The sequence below is a fragment of the Diadema antillarum genome, unplaced genomic scaffold (assembly GCF_040938485.1).
Source record: "Diadema antillarum isolate AM-2024a unplaced genomic scaffold, OU_Dant_1.0 seq00000894_RagTag, whole genome shotgun sequence".
Taxonomy (NCBI): Eukaryota; Metazoa; Echinodermata; class Echinoidea; order Diadematoida; family Diadematidae; genus Diadema; species Diadema antillarum.
Window position 1 is genome coordinate 1,043,552 of NW_027271757.1, and position 22,157 is coordinate 1,065,708.

The window sequence follows — 22,157 nt, forward strand, 5'->3', positions numbered from 1 at the left end:
TAGATATGTATGGGTACTGTTTTAACAACTTGAAGTTAATTTGGATCATTTTGACAAGCTTTTGGCTATCCATGTTTATGAACTCTATAAAATGTTTGGTCGTACATATTAACTGTCATGATTTATGTCTTTTAAAATCAATAAAACATTTAAACAAATGAATAGAAATAAGATTTTTTTCTTTACTCACACATTGTGTGGTTCGTTGAATTTTGACTATAGAAGAATAACATACCATAAGGAACTGAACCATGCTGATTATGCCTAACCAAAAAGGCAAGGGATCAGGAGGGAAGATCTCTCTTACAGTGGACTCCCGCTATAACGAAGTCCTCGGGACCGGCAGTTTTCTTTCCGTTATGCATACGTGTATCGAAATTTCGTTATAACCGAACAAATAATTAATTAAAAACATTCAGCCGAATGTTGCTTCCTGTGTTTCTATTCGTTTAAATCGACATTTCGTTATGAGCGCGTTCGTTATAACGGGAGTGCACTGTAAAAGAAATCCACAGTTTACTCTTCAATATTCAGCAAATCATAATATTATGGAACGGAATAAGCCAAATACGCATGTAGGTGCATGTGAAAGCAGTTATCAGGAGTCATGCTTGTTGTCATGTCAAGGTAATAATTTGATGGAGTAGAGAGAACATAATGGAACTGATTTTTGTGCAGCGATAAGAAAAAGCTCCCTGTTTTCTATTGGAGATGTGCATTCATAAGCTATGCTTATGATGGTCCCATACATTCTGTTCTGTAAACTTTACTATAAAGTGCCCCCTTTATTTTCACTGTACATCCAACATCGGACATTGCTTTATATCTTTAGTTTCGATTTCTTTCTTATAATGTACTACATAATTATGCATATTAATTTTGTATCAAAAAAATTCGACACTTTGTTAAAATTTTTGTATCACAATAGAATGCAGAAATACAACTGAACTGAACTGTGTTGAATAGATATCTCTTGCGTGACAATAAAAAATTTTGAATGTAACGTTAAACATTTCCTTGTATTTCCTGAATGAGACATGATAACGAGACATGTTAATAAAAAAAAAAAGAGAGAGACATGATGTCGTACCGAACTCGCAGTTGAGACCCTCGAAACCGGCGGGACATCGGCAGCTGTATTCGTTTGGGCCCTCGTTGGCACAGAGCCCGTTGTTTTGGCATGGACGATGAGTGGCGCAGAAATCCAAGTCTTGCATGAAAAGAGAGAGAGAGAGAGAGAGAGAGATAGAGACAGACAGACAGACAGGCAGCTGTAATGTATTGAGTGCATTAACATAGATATCATCTCAAAATGATACATTATTGTGTAGCTTTGATCGCAACGACCTCCTCCTCATATGAAGTCATTAAGAATATCATGCATGTACACTGCAAAAACAGTGGTGTTAGATTTAACACCACTGGTGTTGAATCTAACACCGGCCGAACTTCAATAAAGGACCACACCATCTGGTGTTGAAGTAACACCGTCTCTGGTGTTAAAATATCCAACACCCATGGGTGTTAAAGGGTGTAAAAATATACCAACACCAGCCTCGGTGTTTTTTCAACACTTAAGAGAGTGTTAAGAAGTTGACACCATAATGGTGTTCATTTGACATCCCAACACCAGTTATGGTGTAAGTTCAACACCCGTGGTGTTAAAATATACCAACACCAGCTTTGGTGTTGCTTAGATTATTGATAAGTTGACACCACTTTGGTGTTCTTTTGACACCCTTTAACACCAATGACGGTGTAACTTCAACACTATTTGTTGTTAGAATCTATACCCCAACACCTGTCATGGTGTTATTCTAACACTTCAAAGTGTTATAAGTTTGCATTATTTGGTGTTTATTTGACACCACAGAAGTGTTGATTCAACGCTTCAGGGTGAGAAATAAATTCCAAGTGATGCCAACTTATTAACAATTTGAAGTGTCGATACCTCGACATCATTTCACACTCTCCACATTCAATCGCACAAAATAACACAGTAATGTAAGTAGGTGAAAGACAGTCACGTGCTACTAGGTTGATCAAAATATTTAATAAATTCTGTCTGTCACAACAAAACACAATAATTCTATTACATGTAATGAAAGCCTCATCTCTACAATATAAGTATCAAAATGGAATACCTTTGACCCTGTCAGTTGGTTCTTTGATTATCTATGCAAATGAGATACATTATGGCTATTGTAGGCTAAAATATCAAATTTAAATACTCACTCTGAATACCTTTGGCCTTCTTGGCACTATCAAGTTGAATTTTCAAATGAAATTGATACTAGTATTATATCTTCTTGGCTCTATCATTCAAATGTTCAAATTGAATTGCCTACTCAGCTGTGTAATTCAAATATTCAACATAGATCATCCAGTCTGGTTGTAAAATGTTAACATAAAAAAAAAGATTATACTCTTTCTTTTGATCAATGCTATTGCAAGTGATGATACAAGCATGTGAAATTCGGATCATTTGAATATTCAAATGACACACATAAGGCCTTCTTGGGCCAATATTTTCAACTCGAACTGGATGTAATTGATACCCCCACCTAAAACTTAGAGAGTTAGCTCAATTCATGATATTCTTGTATGCCTTTTGTTGAAAAAAAAAGTACAATGTAACAAAAGTTGTTACCAAAGCAAGATTACTCAACAGTGAGATCAGTGTGCGACTCATTTTAAGATTACACTGGTTACATGAGCGAAACCTCAAGTCAAATGCTAGAAAACTGAGGGAGCTCACCCAATTCACAGTATTTTTTGTTTGATTTTCATTTTAAAAGATGGTTGCCATTACATTAGCACTCTGTTCAATATTTCAGGCCAGATGCTCAGAAACTGAGGGAGATTGCATAATCAACTGTTGTGTAAGTTTTTAATTTGAAAATGTCACTGCCATGATAACACTTTCTTTGACCGATACAAAAGATGACATTTGCACATTAGCGCACTACAGTGGTCACGTGCCAAATTTCAAGTCAAATGCCTAAAACATGAGGGAGTTATGAGTCAATCACAATATCTTCGATTGCTTTGTATTAAAAAAAATAATAAGTTAGCATGGCAACGCATGGTTTAACATTGACGAGAAAAGTGTTTTGCACATATCTCAAGGTTATTGCTAAAAATTGAGAGAGTAAGCTCAATCCACTTGTAGTTTATACGATTCTCATTACAAAATACCATTAACTTGACAACATACTATTTGACAATGACGAAAAATAAAATTTGCACAGGTACATAATACAGTGGTCACATGTGCCAAATTTAAAGTCAAATGCTCAAAATCTGAGGAAGTTAGCTGAATCCACATCGTATTTGTGGATGATTTGTATGAAGATGCTGTTGCCATGGAAACGGATTTATGACCCCCACAAAAAGTGTCTTGCACGATAACATATTATCATAGTGACCATATGTATCAAATTCAAATTTAAATGCTAAAAAAAAGAAACTAAGAGAGCAGCGTGATCCACACAATTTTGTATGATTTGTTTAAAAACTGCAATTGCCATGGCAACAGATTTCTGGACAATCGAATTTCAACAGAATTGATTTAAAATTGAGTAGCTTGATCCACATTCTGTATTTGTAATCTTTATGAAAATTTGATGTTACCATGGTAATGCATTACTCCATACTGACACATGTAAACTAGGACATGTAAAAATTACAAGGTCGTTGTTCAATGTCCTCTTGACTAAAGGTAATCACCTCCTCATCAAAAACTGTCATCGACTAATGGAGAGTACTGCTTCATCAACTGTATACAACTTGTATCATCAGTCTCTATCTCGGTTCCTCCATAGAACTGGACTTGGAGTATCTTCACAGTTTCATTGTCACAATGATGATTCTTCAAGTATCTTCTAAAACCATTGAACGAATCAAATTATGTCCGTACACAGGCCCCCTGGGCGAAATTTATTGTTTGTCCATCACTCAGTCCATGTTCGTATGGCAAACAGTGAAAAAAAGCAGTTTCAGTGGGAACTCCTAAAGAATGCATCACTTCATTATCTATTTGAAAGTTTAGATCTCGGTTCACGAACTCGGGGTAATTCCAAATGTCCAAAGGTTGATGAGAGGTTTTGCATACCGTAGACAAAACACATATTTAATGTGCTTTGAACAATGTGTCGAAGGCACTCTGAATGATATCACCAGGGCAGGGTAGTACCAAGTGGTCAACAATGAAGTAATATTGGTACACATGTATGTTATCCTTCTGACGTCCTCTGTCAAGCAAGCTGCATCTTCTGATCTTCAAGCAAGCAAGCTGCATCAAGAGCTGCATCTTCTTCTGCTTTCCCTCTTCAAGTGGTGATCAAAACTAGCATCAGGCTGAAAATGTAAGGAAACAATGAAAAACAAACAGACATTGTATGAATCTATTACAAAGAAAAACTAGACAAATTTGACTGTGACCTTTATTTCGATTCCATAATGCAATTTGATAGACTCAGTCATACATAGGCTTAACACATTTTATTCACATTTATGATTATTTTAACAGATTTCAAGCTATCACACACACGGAGGGATGGACTACTCAAAACTATAACAATTCAGGCACCACTTCTTGGCAGAGGATAATAAATGGATCTTATTCCATTTTACTTAAAGATCACTATAATTTCACAATTAAAACTCACTTATACCTATTTTTTTCTTAAAGAAGCTTTGAAATTTATCACTTTTCTCTTATTCGTGACTGATCAAAAAGCAACTTCAAAATTTCAGCCTACATATGGGGAAGACAATCTTTAAAGTTCAAGGATCGACTTTGAAGCATTCATGAGTAAAGTTCTCGTCGACATCAGGACATAACCCTGACAAAGGCAAGTGCGCAAAAATATTCACAACATCCAAAAAAAAAAGTTAACCTGTGAAACATGGAAAAGCAAGTGATCTTAATAAATTACATAGTCCAACAACACAAAAAAAAAACCCAGAAAATTTCCCTTGACCTCTAATTTCTTTTCTAATACAAAAACAGATCATAGAAAGTAGAAAATGCAAAATCAATTAAACTCGTAAAAATCAATTTCATTTTCAGAATACCAAAGTACTGTGAGTTCTAATTGCCTGTCCAAAATGACTCATAAAGGCTTGTTCAGATATGATGAGTCAAACTCCGGCAACATTTTAGTGCACAAATCAATGCGATATGAGATGGTAAAAAACAAATAAACAGATCAAAATGCAACAAAACAAAACAAAAACACTGAGGCAAGAGGAATATATTTTGCCACACAGTGGCAAGAAGTTATGGTGCAATCAAGCTCAAAAGTAAGTGAAGATACAATGTCATGAGTTTATCTTTATCTTATTTTTTTTTTGAGTCATGTGCATTCATAAACATAATGAAAGTGGCGTGGTTCGGCGCACCATATCTGAACACTAAAAATGTCAGGGGGTTTGTCGCATCATATTTGAACAAACCTTATAGTCATGTAGACTTACCTTTTGAAATCGGATAAGGTAGTCTATAGCCAAAGCACAGCAATCTTGCACAATTCTTGCGCCCTGGTTCACAGGTGGAAGCAGATAGAGTACAAGAAGGATTTGCAGGTTACTTACATTCTATGCTGTGTTGTAAGAAATGCATGTTATATACAATATATTCTACGACTCATTAACAAAGTATCCAGGTATCAACAGAAATTATCAGTGAATTGCACTGCATAATCAGGGAGCATTAAGTAAAACATATGATCCTTCAAGTAGGATGAACCCATGGGTTGATGTGTGACTTCTTTAAAAAAAAACAAGAAAAAAAAAACTCTTCTTTATTTCATCAGCATCTCCAAAATAACAAAATTACATTACATATTGATTTGTGACTGTGAACTTTTATATTACAATTGAGTTTGGTGAAATCCATTCATCTGCCTTTGAAAAATCAAAGTCACAAGATATTTCCTGCATTTTTTTTCATAATGAAGGGCTCCTGACCCTTGATTATTGACCTCATGACCCTTATCGACTCCAGGGAAACGTTTGATAAAATGTATTGTCAGATGCAAAGATTTCAGCTACTTATAACAGTTGTCACCAATGACAAGTTTTGTGGAACGCCCCCTGGATTTACATAGCCTTACCAAGTTTCATTCACAGATGATTGTTTTCAACTTGCGGCATGATACACAAGAAACGATATTGGATGGATAGACATCTAGAACATAAAAAAGGGGCTTTCAAAACCTATAGTATTGTGCATACCCTGACTGCTACCAGGTCTGGTGGTACACTATTTGATGATTACTCCAAGTCTCATGAATCCACATCAGTTTTCCGCATGTGTTCTCCCAGCAATCTCAACAGCTTGACTGTGGTTTCTGAAGGCTTTCCTCTTGCTAGCTTGACAAGACCTTCCACCAAAAACTGGCCACTGCTCAAAAAAGCTTGGCATCGTTGCCTGGGAGAAGGAGTGAGAAGTACTGTTCAACCTGCAAGTGTAAGGACCATGAACATACATAATTATCAAGTGGCTACAAGTCCACAAACTGTCAAACTGGTGCGCAAGGTGTGATGCACTGGCTTAGGACTCAAAGTACTGAACATCCACATAACTGCACTAGTGTATTTACTGTATACAAGTGCATGAAACAGATTTATCTTGTGTGCATGAAAGATTTGATCAGAACTGCAGAAAACAAAGGGTTTTGTTCAGGTGGCTTCAGATTAATTCAGTCGGTGATTCTATTATATATACCTACTTGAGATATGCTCATAATTTCAAGTTCGTTTTAATTAGCCACCGGGGGGGGGGGGGGGGCAATAATATCCTGCTTCCAGGTATTCATCATCTTTATGCAGTGTACATTTATGCAAATATTATTTGAGGAGAAATGGAAAAATCAAATGCCATTTTGCAATTGATCTACTCTCATTTTCAAGGTTTTTTAGATAGATAATAAAAGGTCTTTTTGCAATTCTGTCATTTGCAAGATTCTCAAGTGCACTATTGCCAATATCATTAAGTGTGGCAATAACATAAGTATGGGGAAGAGGCATATTCCAGAAGGGATTTTTTTTTTTCAAGAGATTATTTCAACAAATACTACCATCAAAGTAGACGTATATTCCCTCACCTGAATCATGAAAAAAGCGATGATACATGTATTCCATTTTGACTCATTTGTGAAATTTAGGATCAGTTCTCAGACAGAGAACAACTGCCAGAGATGGGCTGTGATTCTGTTTCTCGCTACCCTTGAACTCGCACCTTACAATTAGATCTAGAGTCTACATGTAGAGTCTTAACATGGACTCGGTGGAAATACCGGTTTTACATGCATGTGACGTCATCAACTTTATAAGAGCATATTCTTATATAATGTAAATTTGTAAGCGGTTAGCAAACTCATAAATAGTAGTACTCATATTAGAAACTAGTTAGTAGATTCTAACGTAAGATCCACACGCAAACACTAGCATCCTATATAGGCCCCTACGTTCCTACGTGTACACTGTAGCTACTGAAAACATCACGTAACCTGTTGTGATTGAATAAACAAAAATCGGGTCGGGAGAACCCCCCACCCAGCCCCTTTAATCGGGTATTTACGCTCTTTTTAGAGCGATATTTGCTACTAGTACCTAGTACTAATTCATACCTAACAGTTTGGACCTAGAACAGTTACAGTAGGCCCTACAAAAAATATAGTAGGCCTAGGGGCCTACCAGCCTACCAGTATACCTACGAACATGTACACACAAACATTGTTCGAACTTCGTCTTCGTGCACGTCAGTAGCGGGTAATGATTTGCGCGCTAACAAAGATCCGCACCAGAGCCTCAGAGGTAAGAAAACTACATCAATAACAATACAAAATGCCACGGAACCTTTTATATTTAAAATTTGATGATATTTTTAAAATGCAATTATTGGACAAAGGAACCCTCAGCGAAATTCGGACTCAATGCACCGCTGTGCACAGCGCGTTGGTGTTATGGCCTATTATGTATGGCAAACACTATAGGCTACATGTACTTAGTATGCTGCGCTACATAGTATACTATAGTATTAGTGGGGTGGCTTAGTGAAATTATCGTGACACGGCGGACAAAAGCATGATTTTTTCACCAAAGGTACTTCATGATGTACCTTCTCAAAAAATAGGGTGCTCCAAGAAAATTGATGCTGGGAAGGAGGTCAGAGGTCAAAGGTCAATGACCTTTATTTGTGAAACAGGTTTTTTGGCTATTTCTCAGGTCAGGAATATCAAATCTGGATAAAACTTGGCAGGAAGAATATTGAAAACAAGTAAAATATTTTGATTGAATTTGGAGTGAATTTTCCAAAGGTCAAAGGTCAAAGGTCAATGAACTTTTTCTAAAAATCATGTTTTTGTTTATTTCTCCAGGTAGGAAGATTCAATTTTCACAAAATTTGATATGAATGTTGTATAGAAGGTACTAAGAGTATAAACCAGGGGTCAAATATAATTGTTGATTTGTGCGTTGCCATGGCAACCCAAAACTAGGGTTTTTAATTGAAGTTAGTTACAGGAGGCTATTTTCCAGTTTGGAAGAGATTCCATTTGAATAGGTACAACTGATCGACGGGATGTATACAGGTTTGAAATACTTTTCATTAGTGTTAAGTGGTATGTTGCCATGGCAACTACATATATAGATTTTGGTTAAACTTAAAGGAGACTTCAGAACTTATGAATTTGAAGAGATTTCCATCAGGGTTGGTATAATTGATCAACAAAAAAGTCGCCAGACAAAGATTTGTCACCTTTATAGCATGTGGGTTGAGTGAATGCAGCAACAATAGTAGAACACATCAGTGAGAGTTTGAGGAAAATTGGACAATCCGTTCTAAAGTTATGAATTTTTGAAGTTTCTGCTCATGCAGTCGAGGCTGGATGAGAAGACTACTATACCTTGTAATGTCACATGTGTACAATGATATAAAGAATGAATAAAGACAATTCAACATAAATTATTTTCGCTTACAAAAGGATACTCAACTTCTCTTTCAGAAGGCAGGGGGAATAATATTACCCTTGACATACGTCAGTAGCAAGTCAAAGAAACTATGTGAACTTTATTCAAAAAGTATGGTTTTGTGAAATTCTCATTTTATTTTCCTTAGAATGTGCGCATGTGACATCATGCACTGTGGTAGTCTTTTCATCCCGCCGCGACTGTGCAGATACCTTAAAAATCATAACTTTTGAACGGATTGTACGATTTTTCCAAGCTTTCTGTGATGTGTCCTACTAATATTGTTGTATTCACTGAATCCATGTGTGCATGAAGGTGGACTTGTCCTCAAAAGAGCAGACTGTAAGCTTTAAAATGATGTATCACACAATTCAAAGGGATTCCCCTAACCTATCTAAATAATAATACCGGTACTGGAAAGAAAGCACACACTCTGGATAAGTATGAACTGAGAAAAGAGGCTGCATTGTCTATTTTAGCGTTTAATCTTTACCAAGCTGTCTCATGTCAATATGTTCGTCTTTTCTTCCCCCCTCCAATTTTCATTTGAGTTTGTCATTATCAATTTTTGATGATAAGAACGATGCCACAAGGCATTGTTTCTTAAAAATGCTTCACCTGCTCCTTCAGGTCCAAAATCTACATCAATATATATAATTTTCCGGATCTCCTCAACATTTTCCCAAAATAAAGCATACACCTTTTATGCATTGAGTCCTCCTTTTTGTGGATAATTAAAGGCAAAACCCCAAAATTAGTGCTTGAAAATTATTCTTAAGTGTGAGTTACGGATAGAAAGAACCTCTGTAAAAATGAATCTGTATAATCAATGTTAAGTATTGTCAATAACACAAAATGTGAACAATATTTCTATGATAACATGTTTCCAGACTAAACCGTCCGCATTTATGCTTTAATGAGAAAAATACTGATATCTCTTTATATGTTTGCTTTGATTGCAAAAACTGTATATGGTAGGATGTCTTGTGATACAACAGGGGGGGGGGGGGCATTTCATGAAGCAGTTTGGTCAAATATTTTTCTGACAAACTGTTACAAACTACAGAAATCCTTGCATCTGATTGGCAGAGAGCAAATTTGTCCGACAACTTGTCAGACAAAATGCTTCATGAAATGCCCCCAGACCTACACATATTATGCATAAAATGTGATATCCTGAACATTTTTTTCAAGTCACTCTCCCAAAAGTGTATATATAGGACCTTTAAGTTTTTCTTGTGTTTGTTCCTGGCAGATTACTAGTACACAAATGCTCCAATCCATGATGACCTAACGGAAATTAAGGAAATTAAAATGAATATACAGCTGTACTGAAAACCAAAACTACAGATACTAATAACTTACTTCATTCTTCTCTCCCCACCCCACCCCTTCTTTTTGGTTTCTTGATATACTAGTAGATCTAGCTAACTTTGATAATTGTCATTATGTAACATCATCTTCAATTGACAAGGCGATAAAACTTAACAATCATTTCATTATGCTGCTGGACTAATGGGGTCAGTTGAACTATATTGTTTTTAATGTACTATACTTTTTCCTCCTGTCAATCACATGTATTTTGGGTGGAATGTATTTTGACATAAAGCATCATAGAATCAACCGCCTTTGGGGTCGGGAAATTTGTCATATTGTATTGTGATTTAGATTCTGCTCTATGCCGATTTTGTTTTATTTCTATCAACTTTTTAAACTCCCCCATAGACTTTGTTCACCAGCCAACTACATCCCACCCTCTTTGGATAATGTGAACCAATCAAACATTGCTTTTACTTTTTAATAACATGTCTATACATAGCTATCAGACCAAAAATATTCAAACCGCTTTAAGTCTTTATGAGTGAAATTACAAATATCAATATATTTTTAAGAATATTCAAATTGTCTAAATTCAACTTCATCTATGAAAACAAACTTTTAACCTTTTTAAACATTTGAATAACCCCCATAAGAAATAAGAAACATATAGAGAGGGGAAGTGCGGACTATAAAAATTGCTTACGGGAACCAGGTAATCCCTGCGCTAAACCTATGGAATTCACACAATCTTGGAGGAAACAGGTTAAATTTGTTAGGAAATATGTAGGGTAATACCCAAAACCTTAAGTTCTCAATGGAATATGCAGCTCTTCTACTGGTAAACTAGTAGTTCTGGGAGAAAAAATGAGCTGTGACATAGTCCTACACCTGGCTAAGTCATTGCCCAAGATTTAAAGTATCTGAGCCAGAGTCACATGTCACTCTTTGCCGTTTCTCTACAGGAGGTAGACAGTACTAAAAAAAATCCTTTACCAGAAATTATATCAAATTATTTAATGAAAAGGTGCTTAAGAAAACTGGACTATTCCAACACACCTCCCTCAGGTCTGCAACACAGACTAACCACCTGCTACCATAGGAACACCAGTAAATATGGTGTATTATTGGTAACATGCACATAATATGTCGAATTATGGGTCTGAATTTTAAGACTAGCAACCATGTACATTGCATTGCATTGTACAGAAACCTGGCGAATGCCCTGTGTATAGTCTTTGAATTCAGACATTATTGTTATGTACAAATTAAGGGCATTTTCTCATTTTTTCTGTTAGCGGATTTCTTGGAGCACCCCCTAATTTTGATCCTCATATATATACAAATGTCTGAGGAAAAAATGACACTTTTGTCCGGCGTGTCACGATTATCAGTATATTTGTCACTAAGCCACCCCACTATATTACGTGCGTGCAAAGACAAAGTTGTCTATAATATGCGATGAAATCCGTGAAAATCATGCACATCGTTTATGAAAGAAAATAACTGGTACAGGAAATAATTACCTTAAAAGATACTTATCCCCGTTGACAGACTTAGCAAAGTCACCATCATAGATTTAATGTCATTTTTAGCCCCAGGCGACATCGAAAACCTGACTATCGCGATGACAGACGTTGACGACTCCGCGCCACAGCAACAAATTTCAGGCATTGGCATGTGTAACCAATGAGATCATCGGACTGCGAACACGTGACTTTCTCTGGTGGACAACTAACACCGATACGGTGTTATTAGTGAAAACCCCCTTTTCATGACAAAACTATAACACCACTTGGGTGTCATTTTAACATCGAGAATCTAACACCCAATGAATGAGAGAATGTTGGTGTTAAATTAACACCGAAGGGTGTCAAATTGTGTCAATTTAACACCAAATTTAACACCCACAGTTTGACACCCGGTTGGTGTTACACTTTTAACACCGCATTTTTTGCAGTGTATAATGTCTCTTTCCAACCCCTTGGTGTATACGGAAGCAACGCATTTTTTCTTCCCTTTCTGGGGGTGCCGCATTCAACCAGATCGTAGTTATATCATCATGACCACCATCATGCTATTTTTTTACCATTATTATTATTTTTATTATCATTATTATTATCATTATTATTATCATTATTATTATCATTATTATTACTACTACTACTACTACTACTACTACTACTACTACTACTACTATCATCATCATCATTAGTCGTCCTACATGGGCATCAGCAATGAAAGCAAACCTAAAATGGCTGAGTTCAGCAAAAGGGCGTCTAGTGGCAATCAACACTTTATACCCGAAACTATCCTCTCTGTAATAAAAAGCTGTTCAGCATTTTTGTTAATGATACGGTCATATCGTTAAGCATACCGCGGTATACAGTATTGCATGAATTCATTAATAACTGTATGACGTTGGTGAAAAATAATATCCTTGAAATACCCTTCATGCCGATCGATATTCATGACTAACGTGACAAGAAGTCATAGTTGCCGGGTCATTAAAAATTTTGGAGGCTTTCTGGGCATGTAGGTAAAGGTGTCGCCAGTGAAACTTGGCCTGTTTCCGTGCCACACATGACACGGTTCTAAAATCAGGTTATTATAAGACAAAGACGCAAAATAGAACGATATTAATTTTTGTTGATCTGTAATGACCTCATTGGGTTAAATACGGCAATATGGTGTCGTGCTTAACATTGTGTCCAGACGGCGGAATTCTCTCTCTCTCTCTCTCCCTCTCCCCTCCCCCTCTATCTCTCTCCCTCTGTATGCATTTCTCCCTCTCCCTCTTATATTTCTTCTGCTCTATACAAATGCCGATGTCTCGTGACCTCCACTTGATCCCTATATTCCGTCTCTGTCTTTGTATCCCTCGCCGACTCATATACACACAAGTAATTATTTAGACGTACATATATCATAAACACGTGACTTCGGTCAGAAATACAGCCATCTATTGATCAGGAAGTCTCATCTATCATTCATGCGCACGCCATCATCTTATATAGCAGTGAGTGTTAACCGCAAATGATAAAAGATGCAGACGCGAACACGTGCGGAGATGACGCGCGAAAAGGTCTCATCCCTTTTTAATCCGTTAAACCCCAACCCATTTAATATATATCTTACATTCTGTCTGTATCCGGCAATGCCCTTTTGTCTCCCCTCTCTTTTTCCCTGTCGCCCCCTCCCCCTCCCCCTCCCCCTCCCCCTCCCCCTCCCCCTCCCCCTCCCCCTCCCCCTCCCCCTCCCCCTCCCCCTCCCCCTCCCCCTCCCCCTCTTTCTTTCATTCCCCCTCTCTCCGCATAACATCTAAGTCGTGAATCTTTTATTATTTTGTGTTCAATACCATGATTTACTGAAATACAATTCTTCGTCTTTTCCTCAATTGTTTTTTCTCTCTTCTCAATTTCCATTTTTCAGCAAATATAATTTCAACTCAGCTTATTTGATAAGCTGAATTTGGGATTGACTGTTTCGCATTTTCTTGAATTAATTGACATGCAGTTTGTCGAAAATATGTTGTCATCATTTTATCTACGAATAATAGGGAAAATGGGCCTCATTCCACTTTACAAGTCTATATTGCTAAACGAAAGTATGAACATAAAATTATCAAATCACACGCACAAACAAACAGATACACACACACACACACGCACACACACACACACACGCACAGTTACAAATTTTAATACAGACATTTTCTTCAATGGTTGACTGAAGAAAATGTGAAATTTCCAACGGCACCCAATAACAGATATCAAAATTTTTTTTTTTTTGTCAACCAAATATTATACTACAGCAATGCCAAATACAGTCATGCATGTTCATTACATAGCAGCAGGAGAAAAGTGTTCGTATGATTGTATAATCTATATCTAAATTACCATCATCGTTTGATTGCATAGACCAGCGATTGTTTTGAATATTCGTTGCAGGTAATCGACAAATGCATTTGTCGGGGGTTCACTAAAAATGGCGCTTTCGATTTGGGAGCGCAACAGTGGTTGAGATATTATAGTTGCATAAAGGTCTGTGTCGCGTCAGCTGTATTTCTCCAATCAATAAGTCAGGCTGACCACTTTAATTAGAAGCCCGCGAATATAATGCTGGCTCCACATCGAATACACACAGATCAATCTATAAGCCTTTCGGCGTAGGACTTCAAGTCAACTGATTAGTCCTTAGGCTGAGGAGATACAGGCAATTTTCATATTTTGACTATATGTATAATTATGTATATCTGAACATAATCTAATACGCACATAATTAGAAATATACATAATTCATATCACAAATATAACATGTAATAACAAATTTGTATATATACAATGAATATGCATGTGCAATATTATAATTCATAATTCATTTCCGCTTTTGTGTGTGTTCACGAGTATGAGTTTGCATTGAAAATAAACCGAAAAATCGTGCCTTGATCGGAATTCAAAAAATGTGGGTGAATAGGCTGAGTTAACTAAACATTACATGATCATATAGACGACAGAGAATCTACATCAATGTTAAATTTGTTTTGTGTTTCATTACAGATGTTTCATTTGCGTGTCATTCCGTAAAATGCATGTCAAATTAACGTATTTTTTCTTACGTTCTGTTGAACAAAGTGAAATAAAGTGTGAATTGAGTTGAATTGAATTGAATAGGTGCATGCTCAAATGCCAAACGCGAAATTTAGGTAATGCACCAATTCTCTCTTCCCAGACGATGCGCGGGATTGTTTCAGAGCAGGATGTAACGTACAGTAGCCATCATTATTCTTCTTCTCTCCCATCCTCCTTCACCCCCCCCCCCCCTCTTCCTCTATATCTCTTGCTTTTTTTCTCTCTCTCTCTATGGTTTACCTTGATCGCACAGAAGTCCGCCCCATTTCTCCTGACAATCACACTGCCAGGGGGACACACATCCACCGTGTAGGCAACCTGGATACGGCATGCACTCGTCGCAAAGATCCCCTTGCCAGCCGTGGCGACACCTGAAGTCACGTGATGGTCGAGCATTAGCCAATCACAGCTAAGGTGAGTAAAATATGAACTGCGACGCAGGTATTTCACTGAACAGAACATATATAGCTTTTTCAGATACTCTTAAGATGCTACCTTGGAAAGATCTTGTTGTAGACTACAATATCAAATACCTTGGAAAGATCTTGTTGTAGACTACAATATCAAATACCTTTTATAAGTTACTTTTGAAACCAATAATTGTGTGACTTTGCTGGAAAACTTTGACACATAACTGTTCACGCAAAGGGAATGTAAAAGGCGCAAACGTTTTAGCAAATAAAACACACACACACACACACACACACACACACACACATATACGAAATAACCCAGTTCAATTCCCCTGCAACATGAATATATGGTAGCATATAAGTCGTTATCTTCATCTCGAGTCTTTATTGCATTTAAGACATCATTACAATGTGTAGAAAGTGGTCTCCTCTGCATGATTCTTACCTGCATTCGTCGGGTAAGTGACAGTATCCATAGATTGCGTGGCAGCCTTTTCTGCAAATAGCTAAATTGATACCATTAAAACATGTTAGAGTAGATCTTCTGCTGTCCAACATGTTGAACAAGTGAATGGTTATTGTCGACAAAAATACGAAAGAGAAGCGCATGACAGATCCATACCTGGAGAAATTATGGACACAGTATGCACGTGAGCACACAAATTATCACTACACACATTTTGTATGTTATGCGACAAGCGTATAAGGAAATTTGTAGGGAAAAAAAATCCAAGTCAGAAACCCTCTATCACACAAGATTCGACCAATAGTTCAGATTAGTTCAGGTCAGTTTGTTTCAGTTATCTACTTTATATGTTATGAATGAGACGTTTGTGTCGTTGAAAGTCATTCCCCTCACTGCCGGTTACAAGTACTGCCCTTTGATTGCAGGCCCACGATGCCATTGAAGTTGTACACACAGAGATTGCCAATAGTATTGACATGGACTAATAAACACCGTATACACATTTTAGTATGATATTACCACACCAACCTATCATGCAGTTGCTGCCTGTCCAGCCCTCGAAGCACACCTTGCCCCCATTCTCGTCGCAGGTGTAGTGGCCGAACACATCGTCGCGCGGCTGGCAAAAATTCATGCACGCCGAGCCGTAGAAATCCGCGTCGCACTGCAGCCGGATCCGGTAGAGGAAGCTCGCGGTGGGGCCGTTGTGGCGGAGACGCACCCACGATGCAGACGGCACAATGATACCCGAATGAAAAGAGCGCTCAATGAGCTGGTAGTTTGCCATCCCCGACTTCGACAACGGCGTGACCGCCGTGCTCGACAGAGTAGAAGCTATCGTCGGTAGGTCCGAACTCGACCGTCTGGGTGTCGTTTCGGATGACGCAGTGTTAGGTACCACACCTGGTTGGAGAAAGAGACACCACGAGTATTTCATGAGCTTTATAAACCTAAGGCATGGATAACAAGACACAGTATTTATTTGCATTCATTTAATGAAAAAAAATCATCACACTGACACTATGACGACATAAATACGTTTCATGAGAGATGTGTGAAACATGTAGCAATTAACTGAAACAAGATATGAGAAGCAGTTATGGATAAGTTATGGAGAGTTACCAATGCTGACCACTGATGAAATAACGATCATGTCAAAGTATACTTAATCTGATAGGTGAATTAAAGATAGATAGAAATATATATAAAGAGAGATATATTATTTGATTAACATTGATTAATATTGATTGATTGATTGATTGATTGATTGATTGATTGATTGATTGATTGATTGATTGATTGATTGATTCAACATTGATTAATAAATTTTTGAGGACATTAGGAATGTATATCATTATATTTGTTGCAAAGGTTTTTAACCTGGGAAATAAACTACTTAACTCACCACTGTCTGCAACGTTGGTATCCACATCAAAAGCCTTCAGAATAAGAGTAAATGTTCTCTGGAAATGATTTAAAGGTACAATGTTACATACGTCAATTTAAAGCTAGCTAGTTAGGACAGCTCAGAAAAAATATTGCATCAATGCGTGATGCTTCTTCTTTATGCTGTATAAATAAATAAACACGGACACTATCATAATATCATGCTACGTCATGCTGCGCTGTTTTGAGCGAAATCTTCATCGTAGCTTATTAAATGGGTCATAATATGAAACACTGATTTGCAATCTCCGATATATTATAATTGTTCATATTTGCATTAGTTAGCATGAATTATGAAGATGATGTATCCAGTTTCTTTACCGACAGCGGATGTGGTTTTCCTATTACATCACAACGAAATAATTGTTTTTCGAGAGAACTTCTAAGTATGTGTAACGTAAACCTCATCCAGTAGTAGTTATAGTGTGTAAAACTCATGATATTTTGTTAATACATTACAAGTATTACTAGAAGATGTTTCCCTTGTTTCTGATGTTATGATGTTACAATGACAGTTACACAAAATAATTGTTATGAGCACTGATGAGTGCTTGTACATGACACACAAAACTTTGCTTGCAAAGAGTTAAGGCACTGTACAAGTTTAATGATGCAAAGGGTGTAGATAAACTAACGACGGACCTACCGGCCAAGCGATGTCAAATGGAAACTTAATGAGCGTCGTTTCCTCTAGGGATAGATTGGTAGCCGATATCGATGATGTCGGGATGCCATCGTCGACCTCGAAGTGGTTCCCGGCCACAACACTTGAGCGTCCCTGTCCGAACGTGCATCGTCCGTCGTGCGAGATTCTCGGCTGATAGTGCATCAGGCAGGCCACGAAGGTGACTTCGCATTCGTCGGTGCATACGCGTCCGCCAGAGTCCGACGACGAAGATGACGATGGTGACGACGAGTAAGAGGCAACGTCGCAGCAGGAGCCGTCGGCGAGTTCGCCCCGCGGGTCATCAAACGACAAGACCTGAAGCTCGAAGAACCCATCCGCTCTGGCAAACTGTATTCGAAACATAATCAGGAGATCGTTGGTTCGAATCCAACCCGAGTATGTATGCCCATGGTTTCTTATCGTAGCTACTTCAAACAAAAACAAAAAAATAAAAAATGAACAATTGGGGCTTATTCACGTCGATGAAGGGCAATTTGTCAAGCAGTAGCTACAGAATCCCTTAGAGAAGTGAAATCAAGCAGTGTTGAGAGAACTATATAACAGGACGAGAAACACAAGCCATTATTGTGCAATGAAAATAATGGCCAACGATAAAGAAGGGAATTTCCATTCATGTTTTACCAGGTTGCACCCCTTCTGCACTCAGATATGATTTATATCAATTCCCTTTGTTCAACATAACCAAAATTCTAATGGGTTATAATACTTCATCGCAGTCGATGAAAAAGTAATTTGTTCGTACGTGTACAAACAATGAGATCATTGTTACAGACACCCCCACAATTTTATATCATTGAAAACTATATTTAGTGACGATAATTGTTATTTGATACTTGCCTTTGAACAACCGAGCAGGAATATCAACGAAAGTAATGTCGTGTGCATGACGTGACTGATGGTGATATTTGCAGCTATCGCCATGACGACAGAGTTGCAATAAGACAACATTGATATATCCACTACATTTAGTAGTCCAGCTACCAAAGCATGCAACGGGATTCAGACGCAGCTCGAATGCTTTACTAAGTCATGCTCTTCTTCCAGGTGCAGTTCAGCGTCAAATGAATTTCATAACTTTGTCTCCATTTTCATGACTGATAACGGCGTTACTGTATCTGCTCTCATCGTAATTAAACAATGCGCCACTCGACGCAAAAATGGACAAAGTGCGCGTGCGTGCACATGGTGAAGCATTGTGTTAGTTAAGTTGTCGGAATGATAACAATAGCCCGTTCTTTTTGTTTACTGCATCGTGCTGACTGAAAAAAAAACACAAAAGCGTATAAATTCAGCTGCCGATCTTATCCAGCACACTGGGAGAATATCGACTGGTGCCACGCCGAGGGCACTTTTTTTTTTCCTGACTTTAATTCGGGAGGCGTCCCTTGCTTCGCGCCTTTACCGCCACCACGATCGCCTTCGTATCGACTTTTCGTGTTTGCACATGGGTCAATTATCGCCATATCGCTGCGAAATAAATATTGAAACAACTCCTGACATTACCATCGGCAACTGTATTGCATAAAAGGTCAATGGTATCGAGAAGGTTAAGTGGGAAATTGGCAGGCTCCACGGGACTTTGCATTGCCAAAGTGTCAGCAAGGTGGTATATTGTAACGCAACCGTCACTGCGTATCCACAGTTTGGCAGTGGCACTTCACAAGAAATACAAGTTAAAGAAATTAGTTTTCATCCTATATAATACCTCCTTGTTAAATTACAACCAAAGGAAATTCAGACGAGGCGGAATTGGGGAAAACTGACCTGGATGGCCATCGTAAAATTTATAGGAGAAAAATTACAATAATAACAAGAAGACAATAATATAATCGTCTCACCTCATTAATAATTATATTCAGTGTGTGACAAAATGTGGTTCACTTTGGTTGGTGTCATGTAACTTTCAGCAACTATCCTTAAAACATGTCGGTTAAGTCGTTTAATTGGACGTCAACTCGATCACAGACTATTGTGTAGAATTTAGGTACAGCGTATGCAAAACGGCACACCAAAGAAATGACTGCTCAGAAAGTCCGTCACCGAATATCGGTTTTCCGATTAGATCACACCAAGATATTTGGGTTGTGATATAATGTGGTTTTTCTATAGGCCTACAGCCACCTTAAACAATACTCTAACGTGGTTCCTTTCAAGAGTAGGTCAAGTACACGAGTGCATGTCACGTGCTCGGCACCAGCGAGTCACTTACAACCCACGAGTAATTCTGCCCAGAAGTCACACAACCCATGAGTTAAACATATCATGAGCCATGTATAGCCCTTGAGCTAGATGCAGGCCCATGAGCTCGACATCAAATGAAATAGGCCAAGGAGCTATCATAGATGATGGCTTATGTGCTAGAAACTAAGCTAATGAGGCCATCGAGCTACACACTACGCAAGAAAAAAAAGCCCACGAGCGCGATATTAGTGTCGAGCTCGTGGGCCTTATTTGCCTAGCGGCTAGCTCGTGGGCCTTTTTTACTTGGTGTCTATCATAGCTCGTGGAGTGTATGACTCATGGACATTTTTCAATGTGAAGCTCGTGGGCCGCTATGACTTGTTTGTGTCTAAGTCGTGGGATGACCCCAAGTATACAGGGAAAACAAAGGCCTTTTTGCAATTCCTTTCCACGGGTCGTTCAATTCTTTTTTCTTTTCTTTTTTTTGATGATGGAAATAGATAAACTATTGAATTGAAAAAAGTTGGCTAAAAGAACAGGGCAGTAGAAGCTTCATGAAAGTGAGGCACAATATAAGAGAGACATGGTACTCAGTATTTTGAACGATGCCTCACCGTGATCTTCAAATGAAACAGTGGTATTATAGCAATTGCAACATTATTACGCAAAGTATAGATTGCATAATGGCAATGACGTGCCATTTCTAATAACGGTACTGTTGGCTTTCTTTTAAAGATTTTTTTTTTTTTTTGGGGGGGGGGGGTAATTTTAGATCAAAATCAAAATTTGTTTATGCCTAGGATGACGAGTTGTGTAAATTTTCATTCATACTTTTTATTCTAAATTCTCAAAATATATAACTAAAACCAGAAGTTTGAGTGTAAATCACATTTTTGTTTGTACAAACCAACGACTAAGCTTGAAGTAATGACATCATCATTATCATACACGAACACATCAAATTTGCATATGACGTGACAACCAAGACAGTAGTTAGAGCCTCAGTACAACGTCAACAATTAATCAATTCCATGTTTTGATAATTATGTCTGACTGAGTGAATTAAGTGAATGTGTTTCAAGTTCATTTGAACATGAGGTGAAATGTTATTCAAAGGACAATTCCCTGTCGAACCAAGGTTGATGACATGGGAAATAAAAGAGAGAGTGGGGGGGGGGGGGGAGGGGCAGGGGTCATAGAGGGAGAGAGAGGAAGAGGAAAATGGAAAGGGGGAAACATACTCGCGAATCGTCGCCATACTTTGTGACTATTATCACAGTCAAACCATGATTTGCACTATGGTGATCTATAGATGGCTTCAGATATGTTCAAATATATTTCCATCATTCGATTTGTGGAGGCACTGTGGTGGATAAGGCTCCCGACTCCCAATTGGAGGACCCCAGAGTTCGAATCCCGCCCTATATGTATAATATACAAATACTTCTGGTACGAAAAACAATGGCACCGCGGCATAGTGAATAAGACTGTTAACACTCATTGGGAGGTCCAACGGTGCTTACTTCCTTGGACCACACGTTTTTACCCACAATGTCCCTCTCGACCCAAGTGTATCCAATGGGTACCTAACAATGCTAGGGTAATAGTAATGACATGGGCCTCTGGTAGGGCAGTGGCAACACTGAATAGACTACCCTGGATAAATAAGACCTCATCATCTTCCTTGAAATCATTCTTTTCTTTAAGCGCTCAAATCGTTCAAGTTTGAAGTTGTGTGTCATTCACACTTCATCTTTATTTCTTCCCTCTTTGCTCATAGTCCCTCATGTACGAACGAAAATTTTGTGTTTGGTTGCAGTGAAATGTGAGAGACTGTTACAAAACGATTAAAAAAAAATCCTATGTGCATAACCACAGATCTCGTCACGTTTCATCAAGGCTGACAAAACGCGTTTTTAGGATGCATGCGGTTGTAACACGTGAGGGCGCATTGTTTCGCAGAGGGGAAAGGAACCAAAGTCCTCACCGCAGTACACGACACTCGTACGCAAACTCAGGATCCACTTCTTCTTTTT

At 38.1% G+C, this 22,157-nt stretch overlaps 1 protein-coding gene across 1 annotated transcript in view; it reads right to left on the bottom strand.

Moving 5' to 3' along the window:
- LOC139740998 (protein jagged-1b-like) overlaps positions 1 to 19,403 on the bottom strand; it is a 35,036-nt gene extending 15,633 nt beyond the window's left edge. The window contains exons 1-7 of the mRNA XM_071651587.1: positions 19,343 to 19,403; positions 17,899 to 18,344; positions 17,212 to 17,269; positions 16,335 to 16,709; positions 15,786 to 15,846; positions 15,168 to 15,298; positions 1,091 to 1,210 (exon numbers count right to left, since the gene is read on the bottom strand). Of these exons, the coding sequence (XP_071507688.1) occupies positions 1,091 to 1,210; positions 15,168 to 15,298; positions 15,786 to 15,846; positions 16,335 to 16,709; positions 17,212 to 17,269; positions 17,899 to 18,344; positions 19,343 to 19,403 (1,252 nt within the window). The remainder of the gene's footprint in view (positions 1 to 1,090; positions 1,211 to 15,167; positions 15,299 to 15,785; positions 15,847 to 16,334; positions 16,710 to 17,211; positions 17,270 to 17,898; positions 18,345 to 19,342) is intronic.
- Positions 19,404 to 22,157: the final 2,754 nt, after the last annotated feature.